The sequence below is a fragment of the Notothenia rossii genome (genome assembly GCF_949606895.1).
Source record: "Notothenia rossii genome assembly, chromosome: 6".
Lineage (NCBI taxonomy): Eukaryota > Metazoa > Chordata > Actinopteri > Perciformes > Nototheniidae > Notothenia > Notothenia rossii.
The window spans coordinates 86,647,714-86,662,578 of record NC_136909.1 but is presented as its reverse complement, the minus strand read 5'-3'; the positions used below and the strand labels follow the sequence as shown (position 1 = coordinate 86,662,578).

The 14,865-nt window shown below is 42.0% G+C and overlaps 1 protein-coding gene across 2 annotated transcripts in view; it reads right to left on the bottom strand.

The window, feature by feature from the left end:
• LOC307043097 (solute carrier family 22 member 7-like) overlaps window positions 1–12,650 on the bottom strand; it is a 40,370-nt gene extending 27,720 nt beyond the window's left edge. The window contains exons 1-9 of one of the 2 annotated variants that reach the window (XM_079687333.1): window positions 12,314–12,634; window positions 11,531–11,924; window positions 8,262–8,365; window positions 7,437–7,591; window positions 4,411–4,579; window positions 1,968–2,091; window positions 1,504–1,613; window positions 1,205–1,419; window positions 567–675 (exon numbers count right to left, since the gene is read on the bottom strand). In XM_079687333.1, coding sequence (XP_079543459.1) covers window positions 567–675; window positions 1,205–1,419; window positions 1,504–1,613; window positions 1,968–2,091; window positions 4,411–4,579; window positions 7,437–7,591; window positions 8,262–8,365; window positions 11,531–11,911 — 1,367 coding nt within the window. In that variant the 5' untranslated portion in view covers window positions 11,912–11,924; window positions 12,314–12,634. Of the gene's footprint in view, window positions 1–566; window positions 676–1,204; window positions 1,420–1,503; window positions 1,614–1,967; window positions 2,092–4,410; window positions 4,580–7,436; window positions 7,592–8,261; window positions 8,366–11,530; window positions 11,925–12,313 lie in introns of both variants that reach the window. The other variant, XM_079687334.1, reaches the window with a different exon arrangement.
• Window positions 12,651–14,865: the final 2,215 nt, after the last annotated feature.

Sequence of the window (14,865 nt, the reverse complement as noted above, 5' to 3'; positions counted from 1 at the left end):
TGCACCTGAGTCTTTGCACCTGAGTCTTTGTACCCGAGTCTTTGTACCCGAGTCTTTGCACCCGAGTCTTTGCACCTTAGTCTTTGCACCTGAGTCTTTGTCCCTGAGTCTTTGTACCCGAGTCTTTGTACCCGAGTCTTTGTACCCGAGTCTTTGTACCTGAGTCTTTGCACCTGAGTCTTTGTATTTTAGTCTTTGCACCTGAGTCTTTGCACCTGAGTCTTTGCACCTGAGTCTTTGTACCTGAGTCTTTCCACCTGAGTCTTTGCACCTGAGTCTTTGCACCTGAGTCTTTGCACCTGAGTCTTTGCACCTGAGTCTTTGCACCTGAGTCTTTGCACCCGAGTCTTTGTCCCTGAGTCTTTGCACCCGAGTCTTTGTCCCTGAGTCTTTGCACCTGAGTCTTTGTACCCGAGTCTTTGTACCCGAGTCTTTGTACCCGAGTCTTTGTACCCGAGTCTTTGTACACGAGTCTTTTAACCCGAGTCTTTGTACCTGAGTCTTTGCACCCGAGTCTTTATACCTGAGTCTTTGTACCTGAGTCTTGTGTAATTCCTATCACGTACCTGACGACTGTGGGGTAAAGCTCCGTTGTGTAGAGGAAGACGGTCGTGAAAGCAGCTTCGGAGAGACCTTTTCCAAGAATGGCTACAACAATACGCAGATGCCACAGATCTAGAAAGAAAGTAGAGGCAAGTGTCAATGACCGTTCACCAAACAGCCTATAAATGGTTCCATGTGTGTTTAGTAAAGTTTAGTTTATTTGTTTATAGTGTCGTGGACATTCCCCGTTGATCAGCCGTCACAAAAAACTGTAAATGGGGCAACTTTAGCCAACATTGCTAATTTACAGCTGATAATAGTCACCTTAAAATCCTGATACATCAACAGCATTAGTTATAACGAAAGAATGAAATACAAGTGGATAGAGGCGAACGGATCAAAGAGAACAATAAAATGCAAACAAACGTTACTACATACGTGTCACATATAGCACGTCACAATCACACAACAGAAACGAGGGGTCCATGATCACAACATGTAACACACACGTCATAACCAACACAGACTACTGTGTGTAGTTCTCAGTGAACCATGTTTTGAAGTGAGCTGTAAAGGTGGTATATGTACTGTATGAATGTCTTTGATTTGAGTGGGTACAGAGTTCCAGTTTTGTAATGCTGTGATGATGTGCTCCTGTCACCTTGAGGTAGGAAGATGTTGATGGCGATGCAGAGTCCCGTCAGCAGCAGCGTTCCCGCCTGACACTTCCTCCGCCCCACGATGTTCAGACAGCAGTAGATCATCAGCTTGGCGGGCACTTCGATGGCGGCGTAGATGAAATGTGTGAGGTAAATGTTCAAACCCAAGCCGCTGATGTTCAGGCTGATGCCGTAATACGTGGAGGCAACGCCATACCTGCAGGATACGATTAACAACCTCGTTGATCATTCATGTTCAATTCAAATGTATTTCTAGGTGTTTTTTCGAGACGATACCCACCACACAATCCCAGTCAGAAGAGTGAGTTTCCTCATCTTCGGGGTCTTGATCAGGTCGAGGTACGTGTAGTTTTTGTCCTTATTTTCCTCGTTTTCTATGCTGGACAGTGTCTGTTCAGAGAAAGAAGTAAGGTTAAATATATTTAGACATCCCATGTAAACATTGACAGATTTAATAGTTGCTGTCATTATTTCCTTCCCTTAGAAACTGAAGGTTTTAATATCACTTGTTCCTGTTTGATCTGTCCTTTCAACACCAATCATCCCTCTCTTTAAAAACAACCCTTAAATAGGCAAGCTCATGTGCATATTAAGTATTTAAAGTAACATTCTTATATTGTAATGTCATGGTTTATGCAAGTGGTACTTTGTCAACTTGGTTGTGCATATTCTGATAGAAACATTTTATCACTTAAAAATATAATATCTTTAAACAAAGGCATTCAACATCAAACTCAAACTCACCTCCAGTTTTATTTTGTCCGACAGATCTCCTCTCTTGTTGAATTTGGCACATTTGTCGAGGTAAAACTTGGCCTTCTCCACTTTCCCATGAGCCAACAGCCAGCGGGCAGACTCAGGAATCCAACTGCAATCATACATTTATAAATACATATCAATAATATTAACAATTATTAACAATAAGATGAAACATGGAGGAAGACATACTTTAAATAAGATTGAAGGACCTGTAATTTGGTAATTTTGAAACCCAGTGGTGGAAAATAACTAACTATATTTACGAGGCTACTGTACTGAAGTCTAGTTGTTTCTAGTAATTCACGAAAAATGTGTTTATCAGAACTATGTTTGCCTACAATAGTATATTGGTACTTCACGCAACAATATTCCATCCATCCATCTTCTCCCGCTTATCCGTGGTCGGGTCTCGGAGGTAGCAGTTCCAGCAGAGAGCCCCAAACGTTCCTTTCCCTGGCCACATCAACCAGCTCTGACTAGGGGGTCCTAAGGCGCTCCCAGGCCAGCGAAGAGATATAATCCCTCCACCTGGTCCTAGGTCTACCCCTTGGTCTCTTCCCAGCTGGACGTGCCTGGAACACCTCCCTAGGGAGGCGCCCAGGTGGCATCCTAACTAGGTGCCCGAACCACCTCAACTGGCTCCTTTGGACGTGAAGGAGCGGTTCAACTCCGAGTCCCTCCCGGATGACTGAACTTCTCACCTTATCCCTAAGGGAGACACCAGCCACCCTGCGGAGAAAACCCATCTCGGCCGCTTGTATTCGCGATCTCGTTCTTTCGGTCATGACTGCAACTATATTGACAAACTAATAATGTTATATATGTAATAATCAACACACTTTCTTCAGTCGGCGTACAAATGACACGACTTTACACATTGGAAATGCGTGCAATGGATAGCCAGAAGTCAGATTTTTATGGGGAAGGGGGTAGCAATAAAGATAACACCATTAAACAGTTACACAACATAACAGAAATAATATCGATAGCAGCGTCCCTAGCAACCACCTTGGTAACAATGAACACGTTGCAATTTTAAATTTAATGCAGCCGAACCATGTATTACAATGCCGTTATGTGATGACTTTCCAGAGAAAAGCAAGCACACTCGGAATAAAGTATTATTTTATTTTTAAAAAATGTTTTCGGATTTCACATCGCATAAACACCATATCCCAACGTGCATTGCGGCTAAACCATCCAATCACCGAGCTGAGGATCTTGCCTACGTCTGTTTCCGGTATTGTTTATGATGGATATATTTTGTTATATTAACATCAATTTAATACATTAATGTAGCCTTTGTATCTGCTAAAAGAGGTGTCGACCAGCTGGGGCAACAAGAACATCGGCGAAATCGAGTGTGACTATTACAAAATAAATCATTATTTTATTAATATTGACAATAACAACCGACTGTCTTGGTAGAGCATTTGCTTGGCATTTCCAGGTATTTCTCCACTGGTTGGGCCATGTTAACAATACTGTGTAACTGTCACGTTTGAAGGGACGAAATCGTGACATCTTCACGTCTCCCAGCATGGTACATCGTCACATATTCACGTCTTGCCGTGATACCGGGTTGCAACCGCACGCAAAACTCGGCCTCAGAACTCAATGGGAATGGTTAGCGTATCATATGCACGCAAAATCGTACTTCTGCATATCTATTGCACGTATTTCCAATGTGTAAAGTCGTGTCATTTGTACGCAGACTGAAGACTTTTATTACTTTAGGTACATTTAGCTGCTAAAACTTATTTTACTTAACTGAGATTTCTAATGTAGGATAATTGTAATAAAGTATTTTGATGTTAGTACTTTTACTTCAGTAAAGGAATTGAAAGGTGTCGTCTATCATTAACAGTTGTATTCTTATTTAAAAGATAAATAAAGATAAGATAATTTATATTAGCTGCTTTACAGAAAATGTTTATTTTGCCATTGTTCATTTTGTGGAAAACTATGGTGTGTTTCTTTTGGGAAAATACTGAGTGTCCTTTTCCAACATGAGAGTACCATGATAACAAAGGTATCAACTGTAGCTGTGAACATGACAGGATGTGTGATGACCTAGAAGAGCATCAGGACTGTTTGAGGCATATGATAGCTATGTGATTAACATGATGATTCAGCCTCTATGGAGAGAGACATATGACAAGCATGCTCATTTCTGACGTGGAGCTAATCTGAAGTAAACATTGAATACTGCTTTCTATTCCTCCATCTTGTGACTGTGTAACTCCCTCTCTTGGATATCAGCATGTGAAGGACACTGTTCAGGAACTAGTTGATGCTCTGTATGTGATGACTACTTCCATTCTGGAGAGGATCACAGATACATGGATCCTGAGATTCAAGCTCAAGCCGGTGACGAGTGATTATTAACATTTTGGACAAGTGATATTTTCATAACAGTTTCTCTCACCACCAGGTTAGGATAGCGATTCCCAGCGGAGCGGTGACGGTCATGGTGAGATTTCTCCAGTCGTTGACTAGGTAGGCGAACGCAGCGAGAAGCATGTTCCCTACAGACCAGGAGAGACTGCCGATCACCCCGATAAACGACCGGTGGTCCGTGTCCACCCATTCAATACCTGGGAAAACAACAAAAATTAAGTCGGGTACAGCAGAAGTAGGAAGTAAACACTATAGGGAACAGCAGAAGAAGACAGACAGGAAGTAAACTATGGCTGCAGTCGAATAGTCCAAAAATCAGCTCCTAAGTTCTAACCCTATCTCCTATTCCTTGACCTCTGAGTGAAAGGTCACGGGGTTAAGGGATAGTGGATAGGAGAATTCAAAAGGACTTAGGAGAAGAGACTGCGGTACTTTAGAGAATCCGAATGCACTTTCTCTATCTGACGTGTTTATGATGCGCCAGCGGATGTCATTGTGTGCGTCTGCTGCTGTGGGGAAACTATGGAAACTACAGTGTTCTATACAACGGACTACGACATGGATGTTTAATAAGAACGAGGGACTCATCTAGAGACTCTGCACCGTGCTCTGATGCTGTTGCTTTATGCTTTATGGACAACAGAGAAACATATTCTTCATGACCAAAGTAGGATTTGAAATAGAAAAGGAAAGGGAAATTTATGCTCGTCACCCTCTCCCTCCGGTCCACATTAATACAAATGATCCCAATACGTATGATTGTATGAAAATATCTTAAAATCAATACAAATGTATTTATTATAAACGTTAGTCCTTGACATCTATCACTGTGTATATCACCATTCAAACATCTTTTAAAAATTGAGCAAACCCCACACAGCTCAGTGAAATGTTGACTTTATTTGATCATTTCAGTAAAAACTAACGTTCATATTTCTCTTTTTGATTATAATACTGATGAACGTTCAGAACAAAGCACTTTGGCAACTTACCACATACGTTTTAAAATGCTTAATAATTACCGTAACTTTCATGATATCATTTCTCTGTCATAATCGGTTGTTTCCGTGAACGGCCGACTATTGTGTGACATCAAATGCTGCGGCTGCAATGCATTGTGGGGCAGCATTTTCTCCTCTCCTTTCGGTTAGGGAGGTCCAGTGGTTCCTAAGCTAAAGGAGGTTATAAAGGAAGTTTGAAACCTCCTTTCCTTTCATTTGGAGAATTGGAACGGCACTTATCATGGCTGCCACTGAGGGACTTCCGGGTCATTTAACTCGGTTAGGAAGGTTCCTAAGCTAAATGGACTATTCGACTTCAGCCTATATGGAACGGCAGAAAAAGACAGACAGACAGGAAGTAAACACTAAAGGTAACAGCAGAAGACGACAGACAGACAGGAAGTAAACACTAAAGGGAACGGAAGTAAACTCTAAAGGGAACAGCAGAAGAAGAAAGATAGGAGGTAAACACTATAGTGTTGAGATCTCCATATTAGGTTGAATACTTAAAACGAAAGTTCATTATAATCAAATATAATCAAATATATTCTTGTACAACCCAAAATGAAACTGCATTATATTTTTTGTTTTTCTATAATCACCGTATATTCAAAACACAAGTGGTTTGTTAAGTTGAGTTTAAAATCCTGTTAGAGTTAGAGTTAGAGGACAGTGTCAGGAGCCCCTCCCCACAGGGCCCCAAAAATGTGTTTATGCCATAGCCATAGAATAGGTCAGAGGCCATGCCCAGTTTCCACAAATATGGGTATGGAGGAGGTGTCTTTAGGTTGTTCTGCCCTGTTTTGAGCATAAAAACACTGGCTGAGAGGGAGAACGCAAGAGAGGGGGGTTTTACCCCTGGTAGCTCTCTCCCTGGTAAAGCTCTCTCCCGAGAGCTGGGTTTCTCCTCTGTAAGGTTCTCTCGAATTTGGTAAGGTCTCTCGAATTGATTTGTTGAATGCTGAGAGAATTGTTGAAGGAAAGTTTGAAACTGTTAGATCCCACTGGCCATTTAGGAGGAGATACCTCTAAATGTTGCCGGACGATTTTAAATGTCACAAGAGGGCAGTTGAAGTTAGCTTTTAATGTCACAACTGAATTGGGCAGTTGAAGTTACACTTTAGTATAATAAATGTAAAACTGTGAATTGAGGTTTCATTTTAGAATAGGACCACAGCATGATATGTTTTGTATGATTGTCATATTGTAACGAGAGAAGGTAGAAACCCTGTACAAGTGTGGACCAATTTGTCTTCAAATAAACTGATCCCACACTTTGGATTGGGCCAACTTAAAATAAATCTGCCCCCTCCTCTCCTGCTTCAAAGGTAAGATTGCACACTGCCACACTCACACTTAGGTAGGGCCACACCTCATTACTGAAACCCAAATCCTTCGGGATCGCTTAAACAGATTTAGCGTGTCGTCTGAATTGAAACAGCAGTTAATTGAACCTGTTTCTTCAGGAGTTAATGGAGGTGAGGCCTGGCTGATCGTCGGTGGATCTGAGCCAAGCAGTAAACTTACATGGACTCAATAACTTTTGTTAGGTCAATTAGTAGGTCTGAGTCATTTGCCGGAATAAATTAACAGCCCTCCCTACTCCATCAATAGGGAACAGCAGAAGAAGACGGAAAGACAGGAAGTAAAAACTGAAGGGAACGGAAGTAAACACTAAAGGGAACATCAGAAGAAGAAAGACAGGAAATAAACACTAAAGGGAACAGCAGAAGAAGAAAGACAGGAAATAAACATTAATGGGAACAGCAGAAGAAGAAAGACAGGAAGTAAACACTAAAGGGAACAGCAGAAGAAGACAGACAGGATGTAAACACTAAAGTGAACACAGTATGGGATCTGCAGTGTTTAAAGACTGGTTAATGTTAAAGCAACTGTAAACAGACTTGGACAGTTCCAGAAAAACTTGATCAATGCTGCCGTCATTACATATTTCTTTGTATTTTGAGACACTTAGCTATAGCACTTTCGCAATGTGTTGATGTGTGACATGTAATACTTGTTGCCTCAGTTCAATATGATGTTAAAAACTTACTGAGAACTATCGAGTTCACACCGATTCCTGTCAGTCCGAACCCGGTGAAGAACCTGAGGACGGCGAACACAACGTAGGAGTTTGCAAACGCGCTGGAGAAGCCGAACACGGCGGCCATGATGTATGAGGCAAGAAGAGTGTTCCTCCTCCCATACCTGGAGATAGATATAAAGTAGATTAAAGATGGTAAGATAAACATCAGCGGAGATTTGTGACCAGAGATGGCAAAAGTACACACATCCTTTACTCAAGTAGAAGTACAGATACTCGTGTTTAAAAATACTGACTAAACTTCTTTACTCAAGTAAAAGAGGCTTTGAAATGTACTTCAGTAAAAAGTACCCATAACTAGCAGCTGTTTTAAAGAGTACCTGACCTCCCTTTATATTAATAGAACAATAATGTCATTGTTAGCTAATGAATGTTTCCATGCTGAACAACGGCAACATGACAACGTTTTCATTAGCCGCTTTCACACCAAGTACTTTGCCGTACTTAGTGCCGGCACTTAGTGCCCCGGTACTTAGTACCCCAGGGCACTAAGTACAGATCGCGTTCACACCGGACGCTGACGTCACTTCGTCTTCTTCTGCTTTGGGTTTACTGGCAGGCCGCAAACAACTTCACGGCGTATACTGCCGCCCAAAGACCCCGGCCGGAAGTCCCCGGAATTGGGGACTGGCTTCAGTATAAGCTGCTGGGACTCCCAGAAGCTTCTACTGAAGCCTATATGCTGCAGGTCTCCCTTGAAAAAGAGATGTATGATCTCAAGAGACCAATCTGATTAAATAAAGGTTTGAAAAATGTTTCACACTTTCGATTCACCTATCAGAGAGGAATCCAGACGCTATGGAGCCGATCATCACACCAAAGAAGAAGATGGAGCTTGTGGTTTGTGTCAGGCTTTTCCTATCACAGACGAGGTCCCACTGTGAGGCAGATCACAGAGAAAACAGCATCAGATCAGTTTATCTGTTTCATCATGCAGGGCCAGTGGCGGCCGGCCCATAGGGGCGCTAGGGGCGCCGCCCCCCCTCTTCCCACATTAAAAATAAAAAATATATATATTTAAAAAAAATGTTTCCTGCCTGGCCTTGCCCGTGTATCATTACCCTCTCTCGTCTGGGCGCTATGCACAGCGCCCAGACGAGAGTGCAAGCAAGTGCAGTAGAAGCCAACTGTTGCTATCTTTAAACTATGCCGCCAAAACATAATTTCAGCCAATCGGCGTCGTCAAATCTGATGGTCACAGGCAGACCCGGAATATGGCAACTCAGCGCCAGATGCAGGCACATTAGAAGACATCAGCTACGTTAGCAACGAGCTAGCAAGCCAGCCAGGGACAAGGGAGGCTGGCAATCAATTATATTTTGAATAGAAATGGACTCTCAAACCGGCTCTCTCACAAACTCCTGCTCTGTATGCAAGCAGACCGCTGCACACGCTCTCTGCCTCGCTCAATCTCTCTCTCTCTCTCTCTCTCTCTCTCTCTCTCTCTCTCTCTCTCTCTCTCTCTCTCTCTCTCTCTCTCTCTCTCTCTCTCTCCCTTTCTCTCCATCGCTCAACCTCACTCCACTCTCCAGCCTGTGTGCGCTCAAGTTTGCACAGCGTTACAAATGTGCCACAAAACCAACCAATGGATTTTTATAAGACCGTCAACAGCGTTATGGCAACTTAAAACCCCTCTCTTTCCGTAACAACAATTCACGAATGCGTCCCTCCTCCCCCCCGGAGCCCAGAGATGTATGTCTGCCGACGGGGCTGGTCACAGGGCGCCTACGCCAATGCCCGGCGCAGTCTGTGAGTTGTTTGGACTCGTATCCAAGGAGACAAAACAGGAAGTCATACACTCTGGAAGCTACCATTAGCAGCTATTATGAAAACTCCGTTTTTGACATAAAAATTGAATTATGGATTATCAATAATTTTTTCAAAGTGACAGACACATTGGATTAACCTTCAGCCGCGTTTTTCTCGTTTTTGATCAGAATAACAGCAAAAGGTGAGCATATCTCCGTGTTTTGCTACCTAAAGCTACGTCGTGTGTTGTCTGTATTTGCTTCCCTGCCGCGAGTTCTGATCGCTCAGTGATGATACTTATATTTCTAGAATCTGTGGAATCTCAGCTTGTTAGCTAAACTTGTTTGTGCATATCCGATAAGTATATCGATTAATTTATACCTAGAGTGCGTTAGCATTTTTTCGCTCAGGGCTCATTTAGACGCTTCTTGTGAGACTTGTGTTTTGTTTCGGCAAACATGGTTCATATAATCAGTTAGCTGAGTTTCTTCCCGTTAAATGAGTAGGACACATTAGTAGTTTATTGCATTTTAAGAAGCCCTGAGACACAGTTTTGTGAGAAAAAAAACGGGGGGGAAAAGCCCCTTAACAGGTTAAATGGGAATTAAATAATTTAAAGTAATTTTGAGTGTTCCCAAAGCGTGTTTGGATTGTAGTTATCATTTAAATAAATAAATAAAAACACTTTGTTTAGTTTCGGTTATTATTCTGTGCTGTGTGTTGCTGCCGGCCCATCTCCCCCATTCTCATTGAGTATTTTAAAAAGAGTGAAACAGCGCCCCTCTAGATGTTATGGTGAAACAGTAGATTGCACTCTCTGTTGCGAGAGGAGGCTAGCCGATATTGGCTTCCCTTGGTGAAAAAAAAGGAGGGATTGACCAATCAGATGAGGCTCACGTCATGCCCCTGCCAACCTGTGATTGCTCAGGACCATGCCAAGACCAATCCAGAGGCGGCTGGCTTCCCTTGCCTCAGAATCTTCCACTACAGCAGCAACTAAAAATTAAATCTGATGACAGGCCAATGCCCAAACTGGAGCTGTGTACAGAGAGGAAAAAAGGAGCGAATCAGACGTACAACTTTAAATAATAAACAGCGGATTTCCAACATTTGACATTTCATGTGGCCGGACTGGGTCAGTTTCCAGGGCTGAATTTTAGTCCCAGTCCGCCCCTGGCCTACTGCACTGTTGCACAGTTTATACTGTAGAAACTATGTCCAGGAAAAGGTGTCTGGAAGTTTTGGAAGATTCATAGCTAACCACACTGAAGATTATGGAGGTAATGATCAGTCTTTTCATATTTTTTATCCTCAATTTGCCCAGGTCCTCCGTGGATCTCCGCGCACAGCCTGGCTGTGTGTGTGTGTGTGTGTGTGTGTGTGTGTGTGTGTGTGTGTGTTTGTGTGTGTGTGTGTGTGTGTGTGTGTGTGTGTGTGTGTGTGTGTGTGTGTGTGTGTGTGTGTGTGTGTGTGTGTGTGTGTGTGTGTGTGTGTGTGTGTGTGTGTGTGTGTGTGTGTGTGTGTGTGTGTGTGTGTGTGTGTGTGTGTGTGTGAGTGTGTAGTCAGGCTGAGCTCCGCGGTGTCTCGCTGTCTCGCAAAGCCCCACGCAGCAACCAGGAAACGACCCCAGTAATCAAGCTCACACTGTCCCCTCCTCACAGCAGCGAGCCCCGCAACGTCAGGCCAGCATGGCACCCAGACCCCACGCAGCATTCTCATCTGTTTGTCATTACTGGTGTAATTTTCTGGTTACTAACACACGCCATTGTAACAAATAAACACTGATGTTCAGCTGTAACTGTGGTTGATCAATCAGAACACAGTGGGCTCACAGGGAGGGGGGGTCAGGAGCTCCAACAAGGTGTGTAGGACAGAGAGTGAATACACATACTATACAGGGATGCTGTATGAGAATCAATGTAAGTTTGGCAAATTGAACAATATAAATCTATTCTAGTAGACCTCAACAATGGAATTATGATCAGCAGAAATGGCCATTATGATTTTTTTCTCAGAATTCTGAATTTTTTCTAAAAATCCTTACTGGTCCCGCGTTTTGTTCTCGTCTATAAATTACAACTTTTTTTGTCATAATTAGGAATGTTTTCAGAAGTCTTACATTTCCCAGAATTCCGACTTTTTCTCAGAATTCCCAATTTTTTCTCAAAATTCCAAATTTTTCAGAATTCTGACTTTTATCTCAAAATGTTGACTTTTTCCTCAGGATAAATAAAATAGATAGATGATATATTTCACTCAATGTTTGATCACTGATAAAAACAGTGTGTCCTCACCTCTGTTGCCAGGGTGGAGGTGAAGGTGGAGTTGTCGTAAACCCATCCGCTCTGACACGGTACCGTCGTTGCCTCAAAGTCTTTGGATCCGTTCACCAGGAGCTGAAACTGTGGCTCTGCAAACATCTCACAGGATCTGAAGCCGCCATCTTCTCCTAAAGGAACGCTGACGGTCAGTCTCTGCTGCTGGGTCAAATTCCTAAAGAGTCCTCCATCATCCAGAGCACTGATATCACACCGGTGAGGAGGTAACGCTGCAATAAAGTTATTCAACAGGTAGTGACAGGGCAACACGATTCTTGGGGCGCTCAGCAGGACGATGAGGAAAATCTGGAAAGGTCCAAAACCGTCAATTTCCTCCAGGATGTTCTCGAACTTCATCTTCACCGTGTGTCTAGAAGAACACATTTAGAGTTGATTTAAGGATAACTTTTTTTTTTAAAACAACTTTATTTTTCAGTTTTTCACAAATACAGTATGTCCAACATTCATGACAACAAGTTGCAAAGACAAACGACAGAAAGATAAATAAATAAACTGTCATAAAAATGAAATATACCAATATATATAAGTAAAAAAAACAAATCAATATAATAAGGAATAGACCAAAATAAATACATACACTCAGATATAATAAAACATCACACACATAACCCAAACAAAACATTTTAGGTTATGCTATTCTTATTGCCAGCCTTCTAAACCCCAAGTGTTAAGTATGCATTTTTAAAGTAACCCTCCTCATCAACTCATCAAAACAATGGGACAAATTGAATTACTCACCTAGCATAGATTTGATGCACTATTTAACTCGTGCTTCCCTTCTCTCTACAAAGTCCTTTGTTAAAGTTGTGTTTTAGTGAGCAACACTTCATGTCAGCTCTGCAGACGCCTCTACCAAATGATCCTTAACCTATGCTTCACCTTTGGACATTGTAAAGTTAGAAAATAGGATTAAACATTAGACCTAACATGCACAGGAAGACCGGAAGGGGATTGTTCTTTGAAGACTGTAAATACTCCTAACGATTATCTATGTCCCTTTATTACATGGCTTAGTTGAATACTGGATTCTGATTGGTCAATTCAGAACACGTGACACGTTGTTAATCCAGAACATACAGACCGCTGTCAAGGATTTATGGACCGTTGTTAAGGACGCTCACATCTGGAGAAAGAAGTCCGTTCGATTTAGCTGTATGCAGTTGGTCTGAAAAGCAAACTGCACGCTTGGCGTCGGGCTCCTGATCAGCCTGTCTGTGTTCTTTGCACATTATCCCTTACATAGCTGTTTTCCCAACAAGTCAGACATTACCACGAGAGCTGGGATGCTTTGAATGATATATATTGTTCGTGCTTAAACTCAGAGTTCAAGTGAGCAGAAGGAAAATAATAGCGGCAGTTGGGTAACACTTTCTATGGAGACGCATTTATGGTGCATTATGAGGGCATTACTTCACTCACAAACACACACACATTGCTCATCAATGATAAGTTATTATTGTGTGTGTTGAGTTAAGTGAAGTATATAGATGCATCTAAACTATGCATGCTTCATTACAATGTTTTATTGTTCTGTTGGGTCATGTGTTCCATGCATTATAATATATAAGATGCATGTATATCAGTATAGTGTCTCTACTTTAAAGAGTCCTCTCCTGCTGATGTTCAGGTGTATATCAGTATGTAGTGTCTCTACTTTAAAGAGTCCTCTCCTGCTGATGTTCAGGTGTATATCAGTATGTAGTGTCTCTACTTTAAAGAGTCCTCTCCTGCTGATGTTCAGGTGTATATCAGTATGGAGTGTCTCTACTTTAAAGAGTCCTCTCCTGCTGAAGTTGAGGTGTATATCAGTATGTAGTGTCTCTACTTTAAAGAGTCCTCTCCTGCTGATGTTCAGGTGTATATCAGTATGTAGTGTCTCTACTTTAAAGAGTCCTCTCCTGCTGATGTTCAGGTGTACATCAGTATGTAGTGTCTCTACTTTAAAGAGTCCTCTCCTGCTGATGTTCAGGTGTATATCAGTATGTAGTGTCTCTACTTTAAAGAGTCCTCTCCTGCTGATGTTCAGGTGTATATCAGTATGTAGTGTCTCTACTTTAAAGAGTCCTCTTCTGCTGAAGTTGAGGTGTATATCAGTATGTAGTGTCTCTACTTTAAAGAGTCCTCTCCTGCTGATGTTCAGGTGTATATCAGTATGTAGTGTCTCTACTTTAAAGAGTCCTCTCCTGCTGATGTTCAGGTGTACATCAGTATGTAGTGTCTCTACTTTAAAGAGTCCTCTCCTGCTGATGTTCAGGTGTATATCAGTATGTAGTGTCTCTACTTTAAAGAGTCCTTTCCTGCTGATGTTCAGATGTATATCAGTATGTAGTGTCTCTACTTTAAAGAGTCCTCTCCTGCTGATGTTCAGGTGTATATCAGTATGTAGTGTTTCTACTTTAAAGAGTCCTCTCCTGCTGATGTTCAGGTGTGTATCAGTATGTAGTGTCTCTACTTTAAAGAGTCCTCTCCTGCTGATGTTCAGGTGTATATCAGTATGTAGTGTCTCTACTTTAAAGAATCCTCTCCTGCTGATGTTCAGGTGTATATCAGTATGTAGTGTCTCTACTTTAAAGAGTCCTCTCCTGCTGATGTTCAGGTGTATATCAGTATGTAGTGTCTCTACTTTAAAGAGTCCTCTCCTGCTGATGTTCAGGTGTATATCAGTATGTAGTGTCTCTAATTTAAAGAGTCCTCTCCTGCTGATGTTCAGGTGTACATCAGTATGTAGTGTCTCTACTTTAAAGAGTCCTCTCCTGCTGATGTTCAGGTGTACATCAGTATGTAGTGTCTCTACTTTAAAGAGTCCTCTCCTGCTGATGTTCAGGTGTATATCAGTATGTAGTGTCTCTACTTTAAAGAGTCCTCTCCTGCTGATGTTTAGGTGTATATCAGTATGTAGTGTCTCTACTTTAAAGAGTCCTCTCCTGCTGATGTTCAGGTGTATATCAGTATGTAGTGTTTCTACTTTAAAGAGTCCTCTCCTGCTGATGTTCAGGTGTATATCAGTATGTAGTGTCTCTACTTTAAAGAGTCCTCTCCTGCTGATGTTCAGGTGTATATCAGTATGTAGTGTCTCTACTTTAAAGAGTCCTCTCCTGCTGATGTTCAGGTGTATATCAGTATGTAGTGTCTCTACTTTAAAGAGTCCTCTCCTGCTGATGTTCAGGTGTACATCAGTATGTAGTGTATATACTTTAAAGAGTCCTCTCCTGCTGATGTTCAGGTGTATATCAGTATGTAGTGTCTCTACTTTAAAGAGTCCTCTCCTGCTGATGTTCAGGTGTATATCA